The 25818-nt window shown below is 37.9% G+C and overlaps 3 protein-coding genes across 5 annotated transcripts; 2 read left to right on the top strand and 1 right to left on the bottom strand.

The window, feature by feature from the left end:
- The first annotated feature begins 5850 nt into the window (after positions 1 to 5850).
- Positions 5851 to 7889, top strand: LOC122988070. Of its 2 annotated transcripts, none has more exons than XM_044360234.1 (3): positions 5851 to 6031; positions 7171 to 7497; positions 7697 to 7889. In XM_044360234.1, exons 1-3 carry the CDS (start codon positions 5893 to 5895, stop codon positions 7852 to 7854), a joined length of 624 nt encoding a protein of 207 aa, XP_044216169.1. In that variant the 5' UTR covers positions 5851 to 5892; the 3' UTR covers positions 7855 to 7889. The 2 variants fall into 2 exon arrangements, with proteins under 2 accessions (XP_044216169.1, XP_044216168.1); XM_044360233.1 differs by having other exon boundaries at positions 7171 to 7506.
- A 4981-nt stretch (positions 7890 to 12870) lies between these two features.
- Positions 12871 to 15286, bottom strand: LOC122987280 (Fc receptor-like protein 5). The gene is made up of 5 exons (XM_044359072.1): positions 15253 to 15286; positions 14143 to 14406; positions 13816 to 14055; positions 13536 to 13739; positions 12871 to 13364 (listed from the first exon to the last, which is right to left on the bottom strand). The coding sequence occupies exons 1-5, from the start codon at positions 15284 to 15286 to the stop codon at positions 13258 to 13260; spliced, it is 849 nt and encodes a 282-aa protein (XP_044215007.1). The 3' UTR covers positions 12871 to 13257.
- Positions 15287 to 16837: 1551 nt separating this feature from the next.
- flot1b (flotillin 1b) lies at positions 16838 to 25799 on the top strand. Of its 2 annotated transcripts, XM_044360186.1 has the most exons (13): positions 16838 to 16970; positions 18269 to 18330; positions 19102 to 19177; positions 19648 to 19738; positions 21183 to 21326; positions 21518 to 21637; positions 22008 to 22103; positions 22267 to 22419; positions 22513 to 22694; positions 22912 to 22957; positions 23175 to 23312; positions 24039 to 24203; positions 24308 to 25799. In XM_044360186.1, the coding sequence occupies exons 2-13, from the start codon at positions 18288 to 18290 to the stop codon at positions 24335 to 24337; spliced, it is 1284 nt and encodes a 427-aa protein (XP_044216121.1). In that variant the 5' UTR covers positions 16838 to 16970; positions 18269 to 18287; the 3' UTR covers positions 24338 to 25799. The 2 variants fall into 2 exon arrangements, with proteins under 2 accessions (XP_044216121.1, XP_044216122.1); XM_044360187.1 differs by lacking the exon at positions 24308 to 25799 and having other exon boundaries at positions 24039 to 24212.
- Positions 25800 to 25818: the final 19 nt, after the last annotated feature.

Genomic DNA, 25818 nt, shown 5'->3' with positions numbered 1-25818 from the left:
AAAGTCTTGGAGGAGGAAAATCTTTGATCCAGGAACTCGCCCACACCTGTGGCTCAGAGCCTGGATTTTCTGGCCGACGCCTGGTCAGTCAGGGGGACAAGATAGGGGACCCAGGCCCCTGTTCCCAGTCCAGCCCCCATGAGGTCTGGAGCAAATCCCAGGTCATCCATGACTTTAAAATGATCAGATTAAAGTTTTAACAGTGGATTACAGAGTATGAACTGAACACTGCTGCTTAATGAAAGTGGATGTTTTTTATTTATATAAAATAGTCGTGTTAGGTTTTATATAATTCCTGACATGATTCAAAAGGTGATTTTTACTTAAGTCCGCTTTTTTTAAGTATTCAAATAGAAGTGGTCACTGGGAGAAGCCTGATAACAAAAGGAAACACCTTGTTTTTTTTTACAACCTTTACATTTTCCATAGTGAAGACATGTTTGATTGATGTGGTGCCATTAGGCCTGCTGTCATGCAATATTGTTTGTGCACATCATCACTGTTATGCATAAAACATGTAGGCGTAAATGTACTTGAGACATCATCCCAGTACAATCCATCTATCATCTAGAGGAACACTGTTTAGATACATTAGTGATCACATTAATAGTCAAGGAACTCAGTATAGGTATTATTATAAATTGGTAACTGCTAGCACACATGGAGGGCCAAAAGTGAATATAATAATATAATAATATATAATAAATACGTAAATAAATGTGAAAAGAAATAAATATGGAAATTGATAAATAAATGTGGACAATAATACATGTGAAAATTCATAAATAAATAAAACAGAAAAAGTCAGAATGAATAAATATATGAATAAATTATGAAATACTTTATTAAACATTTTATTATCTATTTATTTATTGGATTTGTTTATTTATCTTTTAATTTCTCACAGTGATTAATTAGTTTATTTATTTATTTACTTCCCTGTGTCACTTTTGGGCCCCATACTCACAGCCATAATAAATATGATCAAACTATTCCAGCCTTTTTTGTAATATATTTAATGTGGTGTGTTCTCTGTTTGCTGTATACTGTATCCTTCATTTTAAATCTGTCATTCAATGCACAAAAAAACTGTAAAAATTATTATGTAAGAATGTAGATTCAGGTGGGGCTTCAATATGAGACATAATAGAGCTGAATGGATGGTCAGTAGTGAAAAGTCACTAGCTACATTTACGCAAGTACTGTACCTAAGTACAGTTTTGAGATACTTGTACTATACTTGAGTATTTCCATGTGATGCTACTTTATGCTTCCACTACACTACATTTCAGAGGGAAATATTGTACTCTCTACTCCACTACATTTATTTGACAGCTTTAGTTACTTTTCAGTTGAAGATTTGACACAATGGATAATATAACAAGCTTTTAAAATACAACACATTGTTAAAGATGAAACCAGAGGTTTCCAACCTTTTTGGCTTTTGGCATCTTACAAGAAGCAGTGTGTAGTCGGGGTCACATTTCAGATGTCTGTGAGTTGTTAACAGCTCTACTAAACAGTGATTTTTCCCTCTAAACTTCTCACATGGTTTCATTTAATGAAATCTTCAAATGATCCAATATTTCAGCAAAAATCAAAGATTAGAGAAAAATTCCAAAAATTGAAAACAGATTTATGTATCAGAACGTTTTTTTTCTTCTTTCCTCTCCCACTAATCATCTCACGACCCCCTAGATTTATCTGGTGACCCTTTGGAGGGACCTGAACCCTAGGTTGGGAAACACTGGACTAAACTAGCTTTTGAACATTTTATTTGTAGTGGTTTTGCATTCATAATAAGACAAGGCAGATAAGAAGAATAGATAGATAGATAGATAGATAGATAGATAGATAGATAGATAGATAGATAGATAGATAGATAGATAAGACAGAAAAAACAATAGGGCAACACTCTCATTAATATTTTACTGTTTTCACTGCTCATCTAGAAAAGGGCGTGTTGTACAAAGAAGATAGAGCTCTATTGATCCTTGATATGTTGCAACATCAGGTTTCATATTCTGAAAAACTTCTGAGGATTGCCAGACAGTTTGTATCTCAGTCTCTCTACATGCAAAATGCTCACCAGTTGGACTGAACAAGCTAACTGTGTATAAAGTGGTTCAAACTAGCTCCACCTCCAGCAGCTACAACAGCAACATGCTGCTTACACACTGATGCTTCAGTATTAATAATCTAAGATGTCAGTAGGATTTTTCATGCAGGACTTTTACTTGTAATGGAGTATTTTTACATTGCTGTATCGGTAATTTTACTTAAGTAAAAATCTGAACACTTCCTCCACCACTGTGGATGACACATCATTTCTGTTTGCACTGCATCTTCTCCACTACGTCACAACTGCGGGTGCAGTTCCTCCAGTCTACAACTAGATGGCGACAGTAGTGAGGCTGAATCATTGACAGTCAATGGGCTGAATGGGGGTGGTCAGCTCCCTCCTCTGTGTTCAAACAGACATTTCTGTCATTCGGAACCGTTTCCTTCACGGTTGGAGAGCGATCGATTCAAAACCAAAACAACAGCAGCATTACAAGTGGAAATGGGAGAAACCCCTCTAGAAATGAGAGGGACACAGCTATAACTGAATTACTGGATTAATTTATGGGGCTATAGTCAAGATCACCCAACAAAAGACACTTTAAAACCTTGTTGGGAAAAGGAGAAGAGGGAAACAAAAAGCTTTGGATGAGCAGTGACACAGAAAGCAACAGAACTTAAAGTAACACAATTAAACTTAAGTCCAACAGCACCATTGTCAGCAACATCACCTTGGATACTTCTGGACGCCACAGTAGATTTTACATTATTAGAAAAGAGGAACAAGGATATGGAGTTTATTTATAATTCCCATACCATACAGACATTCATTGATAGTTACCACAGTTATGTCCAGATATACACAGATGCAAAGAATGTACTTAATAAAGTAGGAATAGCATTTATTGTTCAAAGTAAGGAAAAGGATAGGTGGAGAATTATGAGTTAACACTGGAGGAATAATTTTGATAAAAGCACAACAAACATTATACAGAATTCAAATCATGGGTCAAATCATGGGTACAGTAATATTTTTGTGGGTGCTGGCACATATTAATATCAAAGGAAATGAAATGGCAGATAAGGTTGCAAAGGAGGCCACAAAAAATAATCTGATTCGCTGGGCAGTTAGCTTCAGCAAGACAGAAATCAAGAGCATTATTAAGCAGAGATTGAAGGAAAAGGTGGCAAAAGCAATGAGAGAAGGAGAAGAAAGGACAATGGTTTTACACTTTTCATTGTGGGAGAAATGATGTATGCAGGAAGGAGAGATGAGACAATAATATCAAGACTTAGATTTGGACACACTATTTAAAATAGGTAAACATGATACAGGCAGATGTGAATCCTGTGGGCTAGAAGAAACAACGGAGCATGTAATGCCACACTGTCAGAAATAGGAGGCAGAAAGAGGGCATCTGATTCAAAACCTCAGAAATATCTTTGATCTAGATATTCTACAAAAAGCTCAATTAATGAGTGTCATCAAATCATATTTCAGTATCTTTGACTGGCTAATGTGATTGAGAAGATACGTTTGTTATGAATAATGTAAATACTAGACATTCTGATCCACACTCCAGACCAGCTGGTATCAATAATGCACCAATTCGTTGTTTGCAACCGCCAATAAACCTCTAAGAAGTGGTATCATGAAGGTAACATGGATGTATAAAGGGTGCTTCTCATTACACCAACGTATCCCCTCGCTTCCCTCACCATTGTCTCTTCCTCGCGTCTATAGCTCGTCTCAGCGATGATGTAAGAGAGAGGAATTTAATTCATCAGACGGCACGCGATATTTTTTTTCTAGGACGGCGAAGCCATGACCCGCCCTACTCTGCCTCTGATTGGCTAGTACTCGTTATCTTCATTGGTTGGGTTGGTTAGGTTTAGGCATGAGGAGTGAAATTGGTTAGGCATAATGTAAGGATATCAGGGTAAGCCAATCAGAGGCAGAGTAGGGCGGGTCACGACTTCGCCATCCTAGAAAAAAAATATCCTAAATGGGACATCTTTGCTCAGTTCAGCGTCATTTTGGGGAGACGACAAATGCTCATGATGCACATCTCTTCAATTGTCAAATATAAATAAATCAGCTAACAAAATGTAGAAATTAGAAGTAACAGTTTAAACTTTAAAATTTACATTTAAAATGAATGTACAACAAATTAATACTTTACACTGTTACTTAATAATTTCTACATATTGATAGCTGGAATGAAAACACCCAATAACTGCTCCAATTTTCATCATTTGATTATATCTGATCTAATACAGCATCTGGTTGTCACAGAATAAGACACAAATAGACAATTTTAATCTGTTAACTACTAAAATAGCAGAATTGACGTAAAGGAGCAATGAAAACAGCTGTAGCCTGCAGAATATGTTAATAAAATATTGATATTTAGTTTGTGAGTCTGATGTCCTTTTCAGGCTCAGGATGATTTTATTAGAGAAACACAATTGTGTACGTTCTGCAGGAATAAAGGTTAATAAAATAAATAAATAATATTTTCCTGAAGGAGTTGAGACGTATAACAGAAAAGAAGAAAGGAGAAGCCTTTGGCTTATGAAGAACAATAATGAAGACTACATGAGTGTTTTTCGTGATTGATTCATGACTCTAGAAATTTAGTTACTAGTAATTTTTATTCAGATCAGCTGACCAATCAATAACCAATCAGTAAACACATTTGATTAAAGGGGTGTTGCCGTCTGGAAAAAAAAACTTCCGCAGAGGATACACCAGTGGTTCCTTGTTCTTAGCTCCTTCAGGAGCCTTCTCTCTCCTTGCTCCTCTTCCCCTCCAGGCACATTTAAGGTATTGGGAGATCCTCCATAATGGTGGAGGGGGAACAATTTCCGGATCACGGGAGGGGAGAGGACACGAGGAAGCATAATAGCACAATGGGTTCAAGTACATGGATGCAGTGTCAGAGGTGTCAAGTCAAGGTGAAGAAGAGAACTACAGACCATATATCTGTTTATTTTTTATCTGTTTATGCAGTTGAAATGATAGCAACCTTGTTAGCCTTGCAATGGATAGAGGAAGTCAAACCTTTGTGTATACTGCTTTGCTCAGACTCAAGTGCAGCCCTGGCTAATCTCAAGCATACCTCTTCAAGATGCAGAAAAGATATCCTTTATGACCTGATGCAATCTTTATAGAGAATTTTTCGATTAGGAATTGATGGACAGTTTGTATGGGTATCAACGTATGTGGGCATTAGATTAGGGGGATTAGATAGAAACCAAGTAGAAGTTGCAATAGCAGTAAGCATGATAGAGGCAAAAGCTTTTTTTGTACGGAGCAGGATTAAGGCACAGTGGCAAAGGCTATGGGACAGAGATACTAAAGGAAGGCATTTATATCAGATTCAACAAGAGGTTGGAGAGGGAAGGCCACAGGGGAAAAACAGGAGACATGAGTGCCTGATCAGCAGAATAAAACTGGGACACTCATCTCTACACCTCATCAGGAAGCATCTAACTGGAACTTGTGATGACTTCAATCATATGGAAACTGTGGATCACGTCTGTTTTCATTGTCTCAACTATACAAGACAAAGACAGCTGTTTAAGAATGAACTGGAATATAATGAGATTGAACAGATGGACCTGAAAACACTCTTTACAAATGATTCTGGAAGTTCTATTGTAAAACATGTCTTCACTTATCTACAAAGCACGGGTTTAATAACAATTTAAGAACTATGTAATTCAACAGTAGGTGGCGATAGTGCTCTAAATGGTGTCAATTCGCCATTAAAATCAGAAGAAGAGAAGGATTGCCACGCCTATAAACAGGTGAGCTCATACCGCTACATGTGTGGGACGATCGAAGGTTCTCGATCACCAGTCCTGAATATGTGTATCGGCAGGAAAACCATAGAATCGATTTGTGGCTTTACCGGGCTAATATTTACAATCGTAAATATTCGGATGATCGCGGCCGCGACTCTAGGTGAGTTCTCCTGTCGCTGTTTCAGGTAATTTAATGATAGATGTGATGGAAGGTAAGATTTGTACTCACTTAGAACATTTCAAAAGTCACCACCGCCAAGACAAAAACTACCCGAAGTTGACTTTAGGTTATGTGAACGTCTGCCCGACGTTTGGTTGATATTACAGCACCAAAAAGTAGGCTATAGTAGATGCGCACATCCAATAAACTTCCAACTTCATGCAGTTTATTGACACCAACCTGTGACGTCACGAGATGCATGCTTTTCTTCAGACACAGTGATTACAGCACCTACACATCCGCTACGTCTATTAGGCCTAATGACGTTTGTTACACCGGTGTAGAGTTTAGGAATCGATTATTTTCATCAGCCTATTTAAAATAATGAAAAATCGTGTTATATTCTTCGAGCTCATGGTGATGTTATCTTGTTTTGTCTGATCAACAGCTCAAAACAACCAAAGATATTCAGTTTATTATCATGTATGACACATAAATAGGCTACTAACCTCAACCTCAATAGGCTATTACTCCAAATTGCTCCTGAAGGCTGTGCCATCGGTGTGTGTGTGTTTGTGTGTTTGTGTGTGTGTGTGTGTGTGTGTGTGTGTGTGTGTGAATGATTAGAAACTACTCCTGATGAGCAGGTTGGCACCTTGCATGGCAGCCTTTGCCATCAGCGAAATACAACCCATTTACTGTGTTTGTAACTGCACATGCTGAGCTCAGAGCTCTAAAGCCAGTGGAGATGGTTGTTTATGTCAGAAGGAGCGCAGCAACACCGGTGCCATCACCCATCGACTAATCGTTGCACCTCTATTTGATATGACTTGCTTTGCCTGAAAAACAGTCACGAACAAAGATGTTGAGTTTACGTTCATGGAAAACTGGAGAACTAGCAAATATACATATGAGAAGCTGCTAACAGAGATTTTTTCTGGCATTTTTACATTATAAAATGACTTAAGTGATTAATCAGTTAACAAAATTGTTAACAATTAAATTTTCTGTCAATCGACTAATCCATAGAGTTCTACCATGTATAGTGGCAGTCAATAGAGGCTCCATAGAAGGACATGTGCTAATGTATTTTGAGTTTATATTTGTTTCCAATGAAGATTTTGGCCTCTGTCTTCCAGTGTTGCAGAAAGCTGTTCTTGGAAAACCTGTTGAACTGGTATATTGGTGTGGCATCCATAACATCAGCGGGGTGATGTTGACCAACTTTGATTCAAACCAATCGGCATATGTCCTCCTGTACCACGACAACCGGCAAGATCCGACCAACCAAATTCCATTGTATCAGGGCAAAGTGGACCTGGACGACAGACGGATGACTAACGGCACCCTGGTGTTCACGCTTCAAAACATGAACAACAGCTTCGTGGGAAAATACTACTGCTACGTTTTCCAGAATGGTGAAAGAATCCTATTAGGCATCATCGACCTGAGTGCTGAAGACCCAGGTGAGTTTGGTGAGGTCTCTACCAGAAATAATGTGATTTTTGTAATGAGACATCATGCTCACAGTAACATGAAGACATATACATTCTTTATTCAGTCCTACATACAGCCTCACTTCACTGCTACATGCTGCTACAGCTTCCTCTGTTTACACTATTCACTAACACACAGTTCTACTGTGTTCTGTTTTCTGTTTTTCAGGTGGAATCAACGGGAATCACAAAATTTGGCCTGTAATCTCTGTCATTTTTATATTTTTATTTATTATTTTGGTCAAGAAATATCGAAAACATTTGAATGTGGAAATTTTAAAATTTTACTACAAGTCTTGTGATAATGAGACGCAAACTGTTGTATAGAGTTTTTCTCATGAAAAATAAAACAAATCAAACTTGTGGAATATTTTTTGTTGCTTTCAGTTTTTGGACTTATTGGATCATTTGAACATTTATTGAAATGAAATCATGTGAGAAGTTTAGAGGGAAAAATCACTATTTGGTGGAGCTGTTAACAACTCATAGACATCTGAAATGTGACCCCGACTACACACTGCTTTTAGTAAGATGTCAAAAGCCAAAAAGGTTGGAAAGCACTGGTTTAATCTTTAACAATGTGTTGTATTTTAAAACCTTGTTATATTATCCATTGTGTCAAATCTTCATCTGAAAAGTAACTAAAGCTGTCAAATAAATGTAGTGAAGTAGAAAGTACAATATTTCCCTTTGAAATGTAGTGGATACTCAAGCAAAGTACAAATACCTTAAAATTGTGTTTCTGTACAGTACTTTAGTAAATGTACTTAGTTACTTTCCACCACTGCAAGATGTTACTGTAAATGTGGTGATAAAATTTCAAGAGTTTACTCAGTGTGTATATTAACCTCCTAGTGACCCCTATTGTACATGGTTGTACTCTAGAGCTGAACTGATGAGATAATTAATCAACTGACAGAAAAATAATTGCCAACTATTTTGATAATTGATTAATTGTTAAAATCATTTTGAAATCAAAATTCTCTGGTAGCAGCTTCTCACATGTGACTATTTGCAAGTTTTCCAGATGATTACAGTCCAGATAATAATTACAGTCCTCCTATGATGGAATTATACAACCTGTTGCTCAGTTTAATAAAACACAACTTTACAACAAATTAGTTTTTGTAACTGAGACAGTTTTCAAGAAACATTTAGAGGATGCTGGTTACAGCACAGATAAAAATACAGACATGGTTGCTTAATTTGATTGTAATTCCTGCCTCCCAAGTTTTGTTTGGTTAAATTTCACGTACATAAATTTAGAAGTTTTAATGATTGAATTATCTCATTGCAGAGATACATTGAAATCAATTACCAGAAAAAAGGTTAAGAGTGAAAAAGTGTTTCCAAGTCTCACGTAAAGTCTCTTATATATTGTTTTCTTCATTATTTAATGATTTTTTACATCTATTTATTTCAAACTGTGATGTCAGACTCTTTTTTAAACATAAATTAATGAATAAAATACTCAGTAAATATAATTTTTCTGTGATTTGATGGTAAGAAGTTTTATTTAAACACCAAATCACAAACTTACATTGAAGGACACGTTTGGATTTTAAGACGAGCATGTGTTTCAACAATATGGGAGTGCATGGTAACCATAGAAACACATAACACACATCAGTGTTCCTGTATTGGTCTTTATTGGAAAGTGGAACTAATCAGATCATCATCCTCTCTAATGACTGAATGACTGACTGATGATGTCATATTGCTCCTGCTGATACAAACACACACACACGCACAGTTACATATGATCAACAGATAACTATGTTTTTTCATTCACTACTGTGTCATCACTACTTGTCTTTACAAATTTAAGACTTTAAAATATTATAATACCATATAGAATGCAATTTAACACCTGTTTCACGGTCAAAGCATGAAGGATATCAATAAAAACCATAAGCAATGATAAGGCAGATAATTATTTACTATTTATTATTTTATTATTTACTATATTTACTAAGTGAAATGTGAAATATATATCAATTAATTTACATTTATTTCACATTTTTGTAATTACTTTCTGGCAGTATATAATAATTATTCCCAATAATATAAAAAATATATAACTAATGACTCATGACCTGGACATTAAAAAATAACTCATTTAAGGTCAGAGGTCCAGAACAAGAGAATTGGGGATTTTCCAGACAGGTTTTCCTGAAATCACATTAAAAAACATTAACATTACGAAACAATATTTAAGACCTTTCTAAACGAAATTTAAGACTTTTAAATACCCTCTAAGGTCTATTTTTGAGGAAACCTAAATCATTGTTTTTAAGAGTTGAAGACCTGCAGATAACCTGGTTTCCCAGGAAACCCTCCTCCTCTTCCTCCTCCAGCTAAATGACCTCCGAAGTTGTCATAGTTACCGTGCCCTGCACAAAACTGGTGGGGAGGTAGTGTACAACCAGCTTTATGAAGTTTGTCTTTTTTTTTTTTTTAATGTCACACAATCAAAACATTTTGTGACAAATGTTTAGAATATCTCATCAACATGGATAGTTTTGGATCCATTTTGAATTTGCTTTGGCTCTAATTCATGCTTCAGACTGGCTGCTTATCCATAAGAATGGCCGCCAAGGCTCATGGGTATTGTTGCGTTTAGACCAAACTGACAGAGAAAATCATGATTATTCTGAAACAAAGATGAAATAATTAAAACTGGTGCTAATAACATAAACCTATAAGATTAATTTTAGAACTGACAAATGAAAATGAAATCCTGATGGCCTCAAAAGGCCTGTCCGTGCATCTCCCAGCAACTAGAGACAACGAAATGGTGGAGCATTTACAGGGTGGAGCATGTGGTTTGAATTAGAATTTGCTGTAATCAGACTTTAAAACTCTGCACAGCTTAGAGCACAGCTGTGATCAGAGCAGTGACCTGGTCTCAGGTCGGCCAGTCAGGAGGCTGCAGTGGAAATGCATGTGTTCACAGTTTGGTGCAGCATGGTGCGAATGAAGAAAACTATATCAGGTCTGTGGCTGAGCCAACAGAAAAAGACAAAGCAAAACAAAACACAGAAAAAAGAAAGAAAGAATACAGAAGTAAATATGATATTTACAAACATTATCTGGAGCTGTGTACATCTTACTACTTGCAGAGAGGACGAGTTGGTTCATAACCTTTTTCTTTTCATAATATACTTATAAGCTTACAACATGTAAAGTCCATCTTTTTTCTAATACATCCTCAATATTTCTTATTCTGAGTCAGTTATCTACTCTGAATATTTTGACCTGTCTGTCAAACACATAAGGGGACGACTGCTCTGTTAATACATTTGTTTTGCTCTCTGCTCTGCCAAAGGCCCATATTTTGATGTATACAGTATCGACATACATGTCGATACCTACAGTTTATCAGTTGATTTTATGTTAATTCGAGAGCTGAACAGTGGTTGAATGGATAAGTGATAATAAATTATTTTTTAATATGTCTAAAACAAATTGGATTGTATTTGGAATACATTATTCCTTAAGTGCAAAACCAATTCTTAAGGTTCTCCTTCTATCAAGCTTGTCTTACTGAGCTGTGATGATTTTTGCATATTTATGCAGCAGAACGTGATTACACTGTCTGGAAAATGTACATGTGCTTTTATAAGTTTTATAAGGTTTTTTTTTTTTTTTTCTTACAGTATTAGCTTGATTCACAGCTGTGTGCTCTTTCTGTAGAAATAAATCCAAAAGTTGTTGACCAAGATCTGTCATTGTCATTCATCCTGTCATGTGGCAGGCCAGAGGGCTTAAACAGTCCAATGGAGCCATTCATTATCTCACAGAGTTCACAGCCAGACTTCTTTATATCCAATGATAATAATAATAATAATAATAATAATAATAATAATAATAATAATAATAATAATAATAATAATAATAATAATAATAATAATAATAAATAGGAACATTAGAGCTCATATATCAAGCAGCACTGAGACCATACATAAAGCAGATGAAATTGTAAGTGTGTGCTTGTTGAACAGGTGTTATGATAAATTACACTTCTTGGCTTTTGAAAGCAGATAAAATGCCAGTAAAAGAACAAACCTTGAATATAAAACAGATAAAAGTGCAAAATATATGGAAGTGCATATAAAAAAAAATAAAATGGTGGCACTAAAAGAAAGCACAATTAAAATAGTTAAAGTTAAATAAAACACCATACACATAAAATAATAATATAAAAAGGAAATATAAAAGTTTTGTGATAATGCAAAAGTTGGAAAAGATTGTCAGCCATCTTGAAAACAAGTCTGTTTTCTGATCCGCTAACCACTAACCCACTTTAAGGGGCCCTGTAGGCAATTGCCTATATGTGTATATGTAGTCTGTACCGTGGGCCACCACTGTATAACTGAGTCCACACACAAACAAGTAGTATCAGTGAACATTAATAAGTAAGATAGCTGGTATTTACTGCTGTTCATTTTGCACTATATTGCTTTATATCTCTATTTTTCACGTTACACTCTCTATAACTACAACTTAGCGGCTGCTGAGTTTGAGATTAGGATTCAAACTGGCAGTAAACACAGCTCCAAACTTGTTTTAATGGGTTTTCTTCCTTCACTGAATACTTCTATTATAAAGTTATGTGGGGTCTGTGAGAACCTCAACTAGCAGATTAGAACTTCTGATGAATGAATATTATCCTGCTATGTAAACCCAGACGAACTTCCTGTTGTCTTCTGCTTTCTTCTGTTAAATCTGTGTGGTGTTTCACTCTGCTGCTGCTTCTCTCTGTTGTCTGCAGAGTCACTGCTGCAAAAATGCACAGTTATTATTTGAAGCATCTGGATGCTTCTGTTCCAGCTACATCTTGTTTTTGCTTCTTAATGTAAAACAGCCACTGTCCACTGCTGGCTGCCTCAGGGTCTAAAACAAGGGTATAGGTTTGATGATAAGAGCCTGACTGCAAAAAATAACTTGCCTGAAACCAAACTCATATTGATTTTTTTCCCCCTCTGATTTTAAAAGAGATATATGATATTTAATTTACATTAATATGAATCCAAAATTAGACTAAAATTCATATTTAAAATTGGCAACTATTCCATTACTTTACAGGCAGTGGTATTTCAAATTCAACATTGAGTATTTAGTTGCTAAAGATTTTAATTTTTATTTGCTTCCATAAGATTGGGATTCAATAACATCACAAAGTCTTATATTTATCTTGATGTTATTTGTGTCACACTAACATACTCACTGGCCTCTGCTCAGTCACACAAAACATCAACTGTTTATTTCCCAGTAAAAATATCATTTGTGGCACACAGACATTGGCTCACTAAAAAATGACATTTCACTACAGTGAACTATAAACAGTAGCCTAATATACAAAAATGATTCATCATTTCGTCATCATCAAGCTTCAGTGCTTCAACAAGGCTTTACTGGGGAAATGATATATAACAGCTCAACACCAGAGACTCAGAGTAGATGCAAACTTTCTGTCGTCATCTTTTCCTTAATAAAGGTTATATCATTCAAAACTGGTTCATTATTGCTGGCAGAGCTTTGTCTGTCTGTTCTCATTATATTCCAAAACATCTGATGGTCCAATGCTCACATGGATATTCTGAATGACAAAGCTGAGGAACTGGTGGCACATTCAATTCTGAAAGCTATAGCGTCCTTATAAAGCATATAATAGAATAGAATAGAATTTAAAATGATATAATATCATATAAAACACATCTGTTCAGTTCAGAAGTGATGCTTTGTGGTGACAGAGGTGATGACGTCATAATCATCCAATCCTTGCTCAGCCTGGGTGAGTGGGTTCATCACCATGGAGATGGGCCGGTCAGTTCCTGCAGTCGGAGCACGAAAATGTAGATAATCTATCAACTGTTAGAGACAACTGTCTATCATCTATACCAGATGGAACCTGATTGATTGATTGGTTGATTAATTGATTAATTGATTGATTGATTGATTGTTGTTGAGTGACTGTAAGATGAGTGAATGATTCAGAGTGTTACCTGTGGGCCTGTGTCGATATAAAGACACCATGAGGAGAGTGGAGATGAAGTACGGACAGAACACCACTAGGTGGCAGACCAGTCTGAACACAAACTGGGGGGGAGCTGATGCTGGAGGCGTGGCTACATAGTCAGGGGGCGTGGTTGCAGATGCGAGGGGTGGGACCAAAGTGACCAGGGGCGGGGCTGTGGTTGTCGGTTTACCTACAGAGAGAATCACACCTGGTCATAGTGAACATGTGGATGAAATAAATGGTGAAATCAAAGGTAACGTCCTCACCTGTGACAGTGATCCAGCTGGGTGGAGACTTTCCATGACCACTGATGTGACACATGTAGAGGCCTTCATCAGACTTGGAAACATGGTGGATCATCATGTGACCTGTAGGCTCAGTCCTGATGAGGGAGCCATCTTTATAGAAATCAGCTGGGAGGTTGGACGTCTTTGTTTTACAGTGCAGAGTGACATCATCTCCCTCCATCACAGGGAGGACAGGACTCTGCAGGATCACTGATCCATCTCAACACAGAGACAAACAGCATTTCATCATTTACACTCAGCTTCTTACACTCATTAATCAATACTAACTCCACAGTCTGATCTTACCAGTGATAGTGATGTTGATGCTGTTACTGGTTGCTCCCTCTCTGGACTCACACCAGTAAACCCCACTGTCCCAGGGGAAAATTAGACCCATTTTACAGGAGGAACCAGCTGATGTTCCCCATTTATCTCCACACTCAGCTCTGGTTTCTTTAGTTGTGTTCCTCCTTACTGTCCCTCCAGCAGAGCTGTTGTCTTCCTCACAGTTCAGAGAAAAAGACGTCCATTGAAAAAACTGAGAGCTGCTGGGACTCAGAGTCAGAAAGGCTGCATAAACAGAAGGATGGAGATGTGGTGGTGAAAAGACACACTGATAACAACCTTTAAAGAAACTAAAAAAACCTTGAAGGTCCTGAAACTCAACTCCGCTGGTCTTTGAAATCACAGCCAGACGTTGAGAGAATTAAGCTGTTAAAGGCATCAAGATGCCGATCAACGATCAATGTCAATGCAGGAAGTAGTGTCTCCTTTATGTAGCAACGTGGAAAGTGTTTACTAAGACATCTCTTAAGTTTTAATAGTGTTACCTGATTTAGTAAACCACTACATCCCTCTCCAGATTCTAAAACTGTCGTCAACTCTAACTTTTCTATCAGGTTTTCATTAAAAGGTCGAGCCTATCAGTTAGAAGAAGTTTACTAACCTTGGTTTGTTGTGCAGCACAGCAGTGAGCTCAGAACTAAAGAGAAATGACACTCAGGTTGGTTTGAGCTTTTACATTGAACAAGAAGAATTAACAAAATTAATTTCGAGGATTATGCAGCCTTGGCAGAGGTATTCTAGCATGTAAATAAGTAAATAAGTACATACGTAGGTAAAAAGTATGAACTTAAGTAGAAGAATAAGTAAATACGTAATTGAGTAAGTAAGTAAGTAAGTAAATAATTGAATAAGTTGTTCAAACAAAATTTGCTAATCTTTAGCACAGGTTCATAAAACTGAAAAATGGCTTTTCATATATATCACCACCTAACAAAAATAATATGCATTAATTTAAAAGTGGCAAAGTCAGACACATAAAGGGGGAACACTGTGTGCCCTATAGCAGACATAATCCAAAAAACATTATCCCATTACATTGTTATCACCCAGACATCGACATAAGGTACTCACAGAGCAGTAGAGACAGTAGAGATGCTTCCACCATCCTGCTAATTGTTAAAATGAGATCAATTCATGCTCACATCATATAAAAACCTCCACTTTCCTCTGTCTGTGGCTGTCAGTGTTGTGGTTTCCTCTCTATAGACAATGAAGAGAAAAGTGTGTTAGTGTAGAAATGAAAGAAATGAAACTTAAAAGCTACGGTGGGGGGGGGGGGGGGGGGGGGGGGGGGTAGATGCAACTGATAAAACAAAAACTGTCACCAAAATCAAACAGAAGCACAGATTCATTCTGACGAGTGGTTATTATGTTTAAAAATGGTTTTAATAAATCAGATTTCATAATTAAAAATTGTATCTCCTGGTAGCAGAGGTTTAATTCAGAGGAAGTGAACTGGAAAAAAAGAAAGAGGTGAGAAAGAGACATACATACTCTGTCTAGCTGCACGCTATCAGTCAGTGAAGGACAGTGTGGTGAGGTTTTGGTTTTTCAACGTCTTACAAGAAGCAGTGTGTAGTCGGGTCACATTTCAGATGTCTATGAGTTGTTAACAGCTCCACCAAATAGTGATTTTTCCCTCTATACTTCTCACGTGGTTTCACTTCAATTAATGTTCAAATGATCCAATATTTCAACAAAAATCAAAGATTAGAGAAAAAATCCAAAAACTGAAAACAGATTTGTGTATCAGAGCTTTGTTTTTTCTTCTTTCCTCCCTCACGACCCCTCAGATTTATCTTGTGACCTTTTGGAGGGGCCCGAACCCTAGGTTGGGAACAACTGGACTAAAGTAGCATTTGAACATTTATTCGTAGTGGTTTTGCACACATAATAAGACAAGGCAGACAAGACATACTTAAACCAGGTAGTCATGTACAATACAAGTACAATAAAAATAAAATAAATAAATTAATTAATTAATAATAAAGCCCCCATCCCATGAAAAGAGAGAGAAAATATATATACATGATATTGATGATAACAATATGACAAAAAAGAAAAAACAATAGGGCAACAATCTCATTAATATTTTAAAGTTTTCACTGCTCATCTAGAAAAGTGTACAATGGCATTTATACACATAAGGGAGAGCTCTATTGATCCTTGATGTGCTGTAACATCAGGTTTCATATTCTGAAAAACTGCTGAGGATTGCCAGACAGTCTCTCTACATGCAAAACGCTCACCAGTTGGACTAAACATATGAAGCAGTTCCAACTAGCTCCACTTCCAGCAGCTACAACAGTAACATGCTGCTTACACACTGATGCTTCAGTATTAATAATCTAATGATGTCATAATATATCTGTCAGAGGGACGAAATGACTACTTTTACTCTACTGCTTTAACTACATTTTGCTGCTAATACTTATGTACTTTTACTTAAGTAGGATTTCTCATGCAAGACTTTTACTTGTAATGGAGTACTGGTACTTTACTAAAGGATCTGAATACGTCTTCCACCACTGTGCATGACACATCCCTTGTTTGTAGTGCGTCCTCTCTACTACGTCACACACAGTGCAGGTGTAGTTGCTCCGATCCACCGCTAGATGGCGAAAGTAGTGAGGCCGAATCTGAATAGGCGTGGTCTTCTTCTTCTGTGTGCTAAACAGACATTTTTGTCATTCCAGTTTACGGCTGACGGGAAACGGCTCCTTACCTGACCGTGAAAACAAACCCCTGAATACTTAAAAGGGCTTGCTTTTTCTGTTGACTGAATATCGGTAAGTTGATGACCAACTTGATTCGTTGTATCGTTTAGTCGTTGGTAATAGCTGTAGTATAAACACTGGCTTCTGTTTTTTTTTCCATAGGCGTTATCTACTCCTGAACGAATCCGTTTCCTTTTAACTGCTAACGGCTATGCTAGCTGTCGTTTGCTGAAGTTGCTTTGCTGCAAACTTTGTAGCCCGTTATTCGGTGTTAGATAGTCGGACCGCGTTGTTTATTGCAGCTCTAACTATTATTTAACAATATAGTGTATATCGTGGGGTTTTGCACAAGGGGAACAAGTCGTACTCTACACCGACCCGACTGCTCTGATGGAGCTGATGGGAAATGTGGAGGCTTAAGTTAATTAAGTCTTTCAGCACGAATGAGTGACATAGACATGTGTCTCTTGTAGCCTGCTAGCATACATGTTGACTCCCTTTACACCCAAATAATCAAATTCTTCAATAAAAAACTCTAGCTAACTCTTCAGACGAGATGTTTAAATGTAAAAATGTATTATTGTTATTATTTTATGGGATTGGCATCAATTCAAAATGCATTAAAGATGCACCGAAGTCCAGAAAATAGTGTGTGCTGCTGCCATTAAAGGACGGGTTTACAATTTTTCAAGTCTGTCAGGTGTCCATATGAACACTGAAAGAGGTTTTTCTCGCTGTAAAAGATCCCATTCCAATGTGCTTTTAATGTAAGTGATGGTGGCCAAACTGTCCGCACATTTTGTTCAGAAATGCATTTCAAAGTGTATCTGAAGCTTTTATGAGGCTTCACTAGTCTGAGGTAGTCATATGGATATCTGCCACATTTACGGTCTTTTTCGCATCAAATCCCCTCTTTGTGTTTCCTTGGACAGTGTGTCCCTGTTGAGCTGCGGTGGAAGTATAGTAACAAAAATAGGGACTTGGGCATTAAAAAGACTGTAATGTTGAAAGATATCTACTTGATCTGACTAATTTGGGCGGCTGCAGCTTCATATTTTAAATACATTTTTGCACAGAAGGAGGCTTGTGGATTTTGTCCTCCCTCACTTACATTGTTAGTGCATTAGGAAGGGATCTTAGGATCTCAGTATGAACAGGAGGAATGATTATGGCAAGAAAAACCTATTTCAGTGTTCATTTGGGCTTGTGACTATTGTTTTAAGGCAGACTTGAAAAATTGTGAACCCATTCTTCAAGTTGAAGAAACAGCTGTGCATAAATAAACATTTTCTTTCATACATAATATTTTCTTTATTTCAGTTAACTGTTGAAATGTTCAGACTTTGACAAAATTTTGCTTAAAATTTCAGCCTCAAAGCAGCAATCAAGATGTTTTACACATGTGGACCCAATGAAGCCATGGTGGTGTCCGGTAAGACAGTTGCTTGATTTATCTTGCCTTTATACTTTTTCTCACTAGCACAGGATGTTTAGAAACACAGAAAATTCCCTGTTTGGCAGCCCTCCAGCCTCCACAATGCTGTAATGTTGTTATAAGCTTTTCAGAGGTCATCGTACTACAATGTAATGTGTCATAATATATTGTTGTGAAAGGAGACACATTTCAGAGCAAGAAAACTGTGTCATGACAGTGATTTAATCATCACATGTGCTGTGATGATGCGATTGAGCAACACTTGCTGTCAGTTGGGAGTAAAGTTAGCTTCTTTTGTGTACTCAGCATCTTGGCCTCGGTATAATCTGTGGAAATATTGGACTGGATCACCCTGGGCAAATATTTTATCTTTCCAGGCAGACAGTGGACATCTGTCAGATGGCAAAAATACCTTTGATAATACAATACATCCCGCTGCTAGATAACCAATTTTAAAAAGAGACTTTTTCCTTAAGGTTTGCGTAAGGAACACTGTGTGAACAAATCATGGTGTAATATAAAGAGTGCTGAGGTCACACATGTGGCTAGAGGACAGTAAGAATTTCCCAGCTTGCTGTAATCTGTAGGCTTTGTCAACTGGCTTCAATGTGTTTCACAAAAGGTGTTGTGGATGAATTGCATTACTCACATTTCTTATAATGTGGGGTTGTAAGTTGAATGCTGACCTTGACCCAACTAAAGTTAACTAGCTGTATGTTGCTACATGGTGATGTTATGTTTACATTGACCTTATCTCTCACCCTCCAGGCTTTGGCCGTTCTCCTCCTCTAATGATTGCTGGAGGAAGAGTGTTTGTCTTCCCGTGTATTCAGCAGATCCAGAGGTGATCCCATTTCCATTCTCTATTTCTATTATTCTATATTCTGAAGGTACTACATACCTGCATGATTTGATGTGTTGGAAGGGAGATCATTTTCAACAAAAGACACATTTGTTACAGTTAACAATAACAAGTAAATGTGTGCTGTATCTGTTCTGTTACTGGGCTGCTGCTCATATTAAGAGCTTAGGGGAGTGGCCTCTGTGGATGATAATTGATTTACTTTCCCCTGTCTGTCTCTGTTGCTCTGCTTTTTGCTCTCGCTCTCTCCTATTATATTTCATCCATTCCTCCCTTCCTTTCATTTTTAACATTACATGTACATTCTGTAATATAATTGTGTGATGCTTTGTGTGTATTTTTGCTACATGTATGTTTTTATCTTGTGTGTACTCTGTGAGCCACGGCAAAGACAAATTTCCATTGCCTTGTGACGAAGTTTTCTGATTCAGATTTTATGCCCTTTGTTTTAGAATCACTCTCAACACGCTGACTCTAAATGTGAAGAGTGACAAAGTCTACACTCGCCATGGTGTCCCCATCTCTGTCACTGGCATTGCACAGGTATGCTTTGAGGACTGGATGATTTAAATAGTACAGGGCTATTACTAAATATGTGTATATTTCCATAAACAAAGATATTATAATAGATTGAAAATACTTTGTGTAGACTCTTGTAGGCCGGGAAGAGAGGTAGCTCGTATCTAAACGCCTGTCTCCAGAAATAGGCTGTTGCACATACAGGCCTGGTGCTCTCTGTGTGACCTGCATACTAATGGAGGGTTTATAGTATGTAGGGATAGGAAGCAGTTACGTAGTATGTAGAGAGCACAGAGGACAGTTAAACTAGTCTAAACCTAGATACTGTGTTGGCCCAAACATAAGAGGACCCCCCCTTTACTAACATCTGTCTTTGGAAAAACACACTGTCACACTTGTCCTGTTGGGAGAGTTTCCCTAAGATACTATTTATCCAAGGAGAAGAGAGTCCTAATCCTTGAAGCCTTTTCTCTCGTAAAAGTGAAATATTACCATTAAAGCAGAACGTAATTCGCACATTTGTGGAGCTTGTCTATCAGTCACACTCTCTCCTGTCTGGCTGTTGGAAGCGCAGAAATGATTTTCTCCAGCATATACAATTTTTCAGATTGTCTTTTTGTCTTGTTAAGCTCCTCATCAACTGTGACAGAATTCTTGGCTGCTTGACAGATCAGTCCGCAATCCATTTCTTCACTAAAGACGTGGGGAGAGGCGTTTGACTTGTTTTCACTCGTCATGAATTTATGCCCTTCGTGGCAGAAAAACAGGTTACATGAGCCTTCGGAAACTCATGCGGGTTAAACTGAGCTAATAAAACTTTTAGGACCAACTCTAACAGACTCACTATAAACTGACTTAGAGACATCCACTAGCCCAGCAGCATTAAGGCTACAAGCAACCCATAATGCAACACTCTTTGTAGGAGTGGTAGACTCTCATTCAGAAATGATCTCTGACCTGTGAACATGTAATTGTCTTGTCCTCAAATATAAGACAACTCCCACTTTTTCAACTGTAATTTTCAGAATAAAACATTATGTTATATTCGGGCTAGTACAGTATTTGCAATAGCAAAATGGCCCATCAATACAAAGCCCACGGCATTCATGTTTAGTTTTTTAAGGCTATTTTCTGTTAGTAAATGGATAACACTTGAAAAATATTGGACTGTGGACCCTGGTTCAATTGAACACCCCATAAATAAAGAATTTAAATGACTCGTTGGTTTTTTGTAAAGGAAGTTGCATATTTTTGCATGTTGATTTTTATACTACTCATGGGGTTTATTAAATTGTAAATGGCTTAAAGATGTTAAGATTTCTGTCCCTGTTGAGATCATTTTATGTTGTATCATAGTTCTACTGTAGTGCTTACTGTCTGGCCAAGCTATTGCCTTCAATCAGTCAACTCTGTCAAGCGGGCGGATTCAAAGGTCTAGACCACACTTTTCTCTTTTTTTTTTTTCCAGGTGAAGATCCAGGGACAGAACAAGGAGATGTTGGCCACCGCCTGCCAGATGTTCATGGGCAAGTCTGAGCCTGAGATTGCCCAGATTGCACTAGAAACACTGGAGGGACACCAGAGAGCCATCATCGCCCACTTGACTGTGGAGGTTGGTGCACTGACACTTATTAAAATGCATTTGTTTGGCATTTCCTGCCCATAAAAGAGAAGGCAGGAAATATCTTTAATGGGCATTTCCTTCCCATAAAAGTTAGTTCAGAGGCTTTATGAATCAACGCCAACTTACCCACCAAGTGTTGTTGTTCATTGTGACTGTAATAACTGTATCTTTTTGTGCAGGAGATCTACCAGGACCGTAAGAAGTTCTCAGAGCAGGTGTTTAAGGTCGCTTCCTCTGACCTGGTCAACATGGGGATTGGTGTTGTCAGCTACACGCTCAAAGATGTTCATGATGATCAGGTACTTTATGTCTGTTTATGCCACAACTAATTACAAAAATGTGATAATCAAGACATCAGAGTTATTCAGGCAACAGGAAGCTGTAGTGTCACTGTACGCCTGCATCTTTTTCATATGAAAGCTTTTAGTGTTTGATTTGCTCTGTTAGAGTAATGCACTTCAGTGATCGCTATTGACTCACAGTCTCTGACTCAACCGACCCCTAACCCCCATACATTAGGGATGAATTAGGCCTAAGTGCTTTCTGTGGTAATCACGCCATCTCTTGTTTTTGTTTGTATGATCCTCCCCTTTTTACTGCTTGGCCTGTGTTTTCTTGTGGTGAATCGTCACTAATTCCCCCTCTCTCTTGTCTCTCTCGCTCTCCTAGGACTATCTTCATTCACTGGGTAAAGCCAGAACGGCCCAGGTGCAGAAGGATGCCAGAATTGGAGAGGCTCAGTACAAACGAGATGCTGTCATCAGGGTAAAATCATTTGTTCTTGCTTCATTTCTGTTAATCTGTCTGTTTGCCTCTATAGACAATGTGTGAATGCTTACAATTATGTTGTGCAGTATAACTTTATCATCATTATGATAAAAAAAAAATTAAATCCCTCTATTCCTGTCCTGGCACTTTGTACATACAGGAGGCTCAAGCCATGCAGGAGAAGGTGTCAGCTCAGTACAAGAATGAGATTGAGATGGCAAAATCCCAGAGAGACTTCGAGCTGAAAAAGGCAGCCTATGATGTTGAGGTCAACACCAAGAAGGCTGAGTCAGAAATGGCCTATCAGCTTCAGGTACAGTACTCTAGTGATTTTGTTATGCTGGTGAAATTTTGGCTCGGTTAGATTAATATAGGAATTTCCCTTTTCCTGTTCTTCGGTCGACAGGTGGCCAAGACCAAGCAGCGCATTGAGGAGGAGAAGATGCAGGTTCAGGTGGTGGAGCGGACACAGCAGATTATGCTGCAGGAGCAGGAGATCACCCGTAAGGAGAAAGAGCTGGAAGCTAAAGTCAAGAAGCCTGCAGAAGCAGAGAAATACCGCCTGGAGAGGCTGGCTGAGGCTCAGCGGTGAGTGCAAGAGCGTAATATTGTTGTCTTATATAGTTCTGATGAGAATTGAATAACTGAAAACCATAAAAATCAAATGACGTGTATCCGAAACCTGAACCGCATCAAGAGGCATAAAATGAAACTAAAGAAAATCAGTTATTACAGTTGAACAATTTGCGGCCACAGGAGTGTCCATTTGTACGATTGATCTCAGTCTTTTCTTCTCTCCTGGCAGCCTGCAGCTCATCATGGAGGCTGAGGCTGAGGCCGAGTCCATCAGGGTGAGTCCTGCAGCATGTTTCCCTTCTTTTCTGACTCACTTTTTACTGCTATTTGTGAAAAGTGTTAAAAATGCTCAGCCTTTCCTCATTTAATGGATATCATATTGCATTTGTATCTTTCGTTCTTTTCCCTTTTACCGAGTGTCACTTCTGTTAGTGCTTGTAGTTCTGTGCACTTCTATTGTAATCTTAAATCTGTACATTTATGTGTGTATAGATGAGAGGCGAGGCAGAGGCATTTGCCACGGAGGCTAAGGGCCGTGCCGAAGCGGAGCAGATGAATAAGAAGGCAGAGGCCTTCAAGCAGTACAAAGAAGGAGCCATGGTGGACATGCTGCTGGAGAAACTGCCACTGGTCAGTATGGGATGGATGGATGGATGGATGATAGAGCTGTGCAATGTGGGGTTTTTTTATTAATCCGTAGACTTGCTGTTGTCTTCACAGCATAACGTTATGATGGACCCCTGGTGTTCATTTTATTCATATATTTTTTTTGGGTTATTAATCCACATGAAACTAATTTTGCTCCATTCACTTTACATAGATTTTTAAAAAGATTAGTTTTCTATTATCCTTGTTACTTGCTGTTATCATCAGCAGGGCCGCATGACGGAAGGTCCTTGGTATCAATTTCATTGTGAGTCACATTATTGTGATTCACATTAAGTCACATTGATTATTGTTTGAGGATTGTTTGTCCACTCTACTGATTTCATGACTCAAAATATTTTCAAATTATTTTTTTTACATCTACCTACATCCTTCTGCTTCCTTAATGAAGAGTTATATTATTATTTTTTTCATTAACCAATATTAAGGTCTTATTTGACTCTTCTGATATTATATATTATTATTCTAAAAATACATTTGTTTTTCTTAGAAATTCCTCTTTTGCTTCTTGTGGCTCTCAACATATTAAAATATTCAATTCAAGAAAAGGATCAGGTTTCCATATTAAACCCCATTTTTATCTATACAGATTGTTGTGTCATTTCGCTCTGTTTTATATTGTTCCCATCACATCATTCATGTGGAACCTTTTAGAACATCCTGTTCATTGTGTTCTTTCTTGTCCTGCAGATGGCAGAAGAGATCAGCAAGCCACTGTCGGCCACCCAGAAAGTCACCATGGTGTCCAGTGGTGGCTCAGAGGTGGGAGCGGCCAAGCTGGCTGGAGAGGTGCTTGAAATCATGACCAGGCTGCCTGCCGCTGTGGAGAAACTCACCGGGGTCGACATCTCTCAGGTACACTAGAGTATGCATTTGAGTTTGTGTGTGATAAACAGATAAAATATCAGACTGAGAAATGAAGTAATAATAATCTCATATTTCTCTTGATGACTTCGCAGGCTACAGGAAGTCCCATCCATGTGCATTAAGAAGAGAAAGAGAGGATGTGTCACCAATACTCAGACAAGAAGCTCCATATCTGCTCTTTGGGCCTATAACCACTGTTGTGTCACCACTTCAACACTGTAGTCCTGTCTGATTGTTTGTGTGCATGCATGTTTATCCCTAGTGTGTCTCTATTGGATCGTCCTCCATCCTCTTCCAGGGATGTGAGTGCTCATTAATGTGGTTTCTAGTCATGTGCCTGATGAGTGGTGGTGTGCTAGCTGCTATGAGTGATAGCAGTAGCAGCTGTAAGGGATATGATTATTAGCCAGTAATGGTCCTTGTAGGAAATCCTTTGTCTTTGATGCTTTATATAAAACCCTCAATATGCAAGTTTTTTATTTCCTTGCTGTAATCAGCGTCATTTTCCCTGCATAGGGACTGTGTCAATAAACTGCCGTTCACTTTAGAACTTTTTAATATAGACAAAGTTTATGGCTGTAGTCAGTTTTTTTTTTCCTGTGCCTTTCAAGTCATAAAATGCTGCTGAGACCTCTCACCACCACATAGTGTTTGCTAGTCCTTTATAAAAAGACAAAGGTGGGGGTGTGCTAGTTTATTTCATAGGTCTTGTTGTAATCGCCAGTGCACTGCAGATTATCTGACCACATTATCGAGCCCCAAAATCATATCAGCTGCCCTGCATGTGGAAGGTTTTTAATTTGTGTTTCAAAATGAAGGGAAAGGAAGTGGTCGATGGAAACAAAGTATAAGGGTTTCCTGTTGAAAGCAACGAAAGTGTGTTGTGGTGGGAAAAAAAGTGTAGGCCTTTGGCTCTGCTGCAGTGTTTTCTTGAGGTTTGGCTTTTATATGTCAAGAGCGAAGAAGTAACATCACAAACTAACCAAACTTTGATGTGCTTGCTGCCTGAAGTTTAAACTGACATAAACCAACATTTGTTGTACTAACTATACATGATCTTATGATGCTGTGTATTGTAGATTTTGGCTCATTTTATAACTTGTAGATACGGGAGGTTTTGAAAGACTTCTTATCAGGACCTCACAGGCTGCCTCTCTTTTTTTTTCATCCTCTTCACTATCAGTCCAAAGTTTGCCAGTTGCCAAGCCTTATACATCTTGTTACCGCCAAGTGCCTGGTTAAGAAACTCCTCAACTATCTAACTTCTAGTTTGATAGAAGTTTGAACTTCTATCCAACTTCTCTCTTAAGCCTATTGCAACTCTGTCAGGGAACATTTCCTATATCCAACTGATCATAAGCCATGCTGTAGATGAAAGCCAAATGTGTCTCTACTCCTTTCGTATTTTCTTTGGGACTAATCTTTTACCTTTCTTATGAAAATTGTGTTGTTGCATATCTGTCCTTTTTTAAGTTAACATAGTTATAAGTGTGAAAGTTTCTTGCTAGTGTTAAATATTCAACACGTAGGTATCTGTAGTGAAAAGTTAATGCAGACAATAAAAATATGGTTTAATTACTGAAACTTGTTGCTGTCTGTTCTT

This window comes from Thunnus albacares, chromosome 8 (assembly GCF_914725855.1).
Source record: "Thunnus albacares chromosome 8, fThuAlb1.1, whole genome shotgun sequence".
Taxonomy (NCBI): Eukaryota; Metazoa; Chordata; class Actinopteri; order Scombriformes; family Scombridae; genus Thunnus; species Thunnus albacares.
Note: the sequence above shows the minus strand (reverse complement) of the source record. Positions and strands in the feature narration are given on the sequence as shown.